This window comes from Terrapene carolina, unplaced genomic scaffold, assembly GCF_002925995.2.
Source record: "Terrapene carolina triunguis isolate 2854851 unplaced genomic scaffold, T_m_triunguis-2.0 Scaffold16241, whole genome shotgun sequence".
Classification (NCBI taxonomy): domain Eukaryota; kingdom Metazoa; phylum Chordata; order Testudines; family Emydidae; genus Terrapene; species Terrapene triunguis.
In genome coordinates, this window is record NW_020680592.1 from 8,535 (window position 1) to 10,938 (window position 2,404).

Consider the following 2,404-nt stretch of genomic DNA (forward strand, 5'->3'; position numbering starts at 1 on the left):
GGGGCAGTACCTTCAGGATCTCCTAAGTCCCAAGTCCTCAGGCTGATAACCCAGGTGACTATGGCTCCTCAACTGGAGGGATACAATCTAAGTTCAAATACACCCAACGGCAGCAGCGGGTCGTCTGTGGACATGACAGACACAGACCATCCAGCCCAGCCTGGGGGAACCCATAGGCAAATCTCCCACCCATGCCCCGAAGCCCATTGGTTTGGCTGCTGCACCGGAGTTGTGGCCGAGCCAATGAGGAGCTTCCTCGTTTCCCATCGGCAGCTGGATTTGAATACGCGGCCTCATAAGACACGGCTTCTCCCTGGACCGTCTCAGCTCTGCCCTGGGGACAGCGTGAAGGTCGGCCATGCATCCGCTCCAGGGACTCATCCTGCTGCTCTCACTGGCCTGTGAGTAACCCCCATGGACACTACTGCTCCTTCCCCTGCCTGGAGGAGGCTCTGGATCATATGGTCCAGAGCACCCAAGGAAATCTATCTAACTGCTAATCAATTTATCTATCTATCCCCATGCATATCTCTCCCCCATCCATCCATCCATCCATCCATCCTGATGCATATCTATCTATCTATCTATCTATCTATCTATCTATGTGCAGTATTTATTTTCCATCTCTCCACCTCCAGAATCTCTAGCTATCCATTCCAACTCTCATTGGTGATATCTCTCCATTGCCATCTATCCTTCCACCCATCTACAGTTTCTCTGTCTGTCTACCAACCTACTGCTCTGTGCATGAGCAAAAAGGAGTCAAGATGACGTTCCGGTTTCTCTCGTGCAGGTGGACGGTGCCAATATGCCTCCTTCAGCCAAAGCCCTTCCGAGACCTCGGTGTCTCCCGGACAGACGGTGGCTCTGGAATGCGCCGTGGCAAACGTCGCAGCGGACAAGGTCAATATGAACTGGATCCGGCAGAGCCCTGGACAGAAACCTGAAGGGGTGCTGTTCTTCAAAACGGATCTGTCCATTTACCGAGCTCCGGGGATCCCGGAGCGATACGTCCCCTCCAGAGACGCCTCCAACAAGAAGTTCCTGCTCACCATCCGTGACGTCCAGGAAGGAGACGACTCCATCTATTTCTGCTTCGCCTTTTATGGTTCAGCTGGAGTCCAGACATGGGGAGAGGGGACCCGCGTGCGTGTGCTGAGTGAGTATGGAGCTGCTTGCTGTCGTTAGAATAGAAGGATGATCCAGGGGTCAGGATCTGGCTTTGGGAGATCTGAATTTGATGCTGCTTTTGCCACGGCCTCCGTGTCTAACCTTGGGCCAGCGACTCTGCACCTCAGTTCCCCCTCTCAGCAACAGAGAACCAGCCCTTCCCTACCTCCCAGAGGTCGCGTGGCTCAGTGAATTGAAGCATCTCCGATATTAGGGTGATGGTGGCCAGACAGGGACCTGTCCCTTAGATGAGCACACTGAGATTGGTGGAGGAGGCCCAGGGGTAACAGAGGCATTCTCCATAGCGCCCACGGAAACCAGACCAGGAGTTTCTGTTATGGACAGTGTTTCTCTTGCACCCCTCCTCCCCCAAGAAGATGGGGGAGGGGGACAGACTGGGTCGCAGTGGGAGAGGGTGGTGTGTGGCGCGCCATTGGTTCTTCCTGCATGTATTTCATCTCCAGCCTATGTCACATGCTCATCAGGGAACTGCTGGGTTTGTTTATTCCATAGAGATATTTTCAAAAGATGCCAGTGGGGACTTCTGGGTTCTAGCCTTGGCTTTGGGAGGGGAGTGGGGTCTAGTGGTTAGAGCGGGCAGGCTGGGAGCCAGGACTCTATCCTGGCTCTGGGAGAGCAGTGAGGTTGAGGGGTGTGAGCCGGGGATGCTAGCTGCTGTCTCCAATGTCCTCTCTGTGTGTTTGCAGGGAGCAATCTGCCCCAGCCCCGAATCCAGCTGTTCCCTCCAGCCCAGGAGGAAATCGCCTCCCTGACCTGCCTGGTGAGCGGCTTCTTCCCCGGCTACATTGACGTGCTGTGGAGGCGAGACTCCCAGGCCCAGGCCCAGGGGGTGAGAACAGGGCTGGTGGCACTGGGAGAGGACAAGACCTACTCAGTGAGCAGCTACCTGACGGTGCCGGCCAGCGAGTGGGGCTCGGGTGCCAGCTACAGCTGTGTGGTCAAGCACGAATCGCTGGTGTCTGCACTGGAAAAGAGCATCAGTGCCAACGACTGCAAAAGACAGTAGCCCAGCGGGGAGCCTCTGCTCCCAGATCCCAGGGGCCCTGCCAGGTTCAACCTCCCCCATGCCCATCTGCCAGGCTGGGAAACCCCCCTAGGCTTGGAGGAATACGGTCCCTCGTCCGGAGCAACCTCCCCCCGCAACCTGACACTCCCTCAGATCCCATCCAGCAGCACCCCTTCAACAGCAGCGGCTCCACTTCTGTTTTGGGGG

The 2,404-nt window shown here is 56.4% G+C and overlaps 1 protein-coding gene across 1 annotated transcript; it reads left to right on the top strand.

The window, feature by feature from the left end:
• Nucleotides 1-358: 358 nt before the first annotated feature.
• On the top strand, nt 359-2,197 carry LOC112108490 (immunoglobulin lambda-1 light chain-like). The gene is made up of 3 exons (XM_024202641.1): nt 359-401; nt 794-1,159; nt 1,878-2,197. Exons 1-3 carry the CDS (start codon nt 359-361, stop codon nt 2,195-2,197), a joined length of 729 nt encoding a protein of 242 aa, XP_024058409.1.
• The last annotated feature ends 207 nt before the right edge of the window (nt 2,198-2,404 follow it).

Excerpts from the sequence above, each read along its gene's own strand:
- LOC112108490 (XM_024202641.1), top strand. The coding sequence starts at position 359 with ATGCATCCGCTCCAGGGACTCATCCTGCTGCTCTCACTGGCCT. Across the intron at positions 402-793 it reads CCTGCTGCTCTCACTGGCCT|GTGGACGGTGCCAATATGCC; the intron begins GTGAGTAACCCC and ends TCTCTCGTGCAG. Across the intron at positions 1,160-1,877 it reads GACCCGCGTGCGTGTGCTGA|GGAGCAATCTGCCCCAGCCC; the intron begins GTGAGTATGGAG and ends GTGTGTTTGCAG.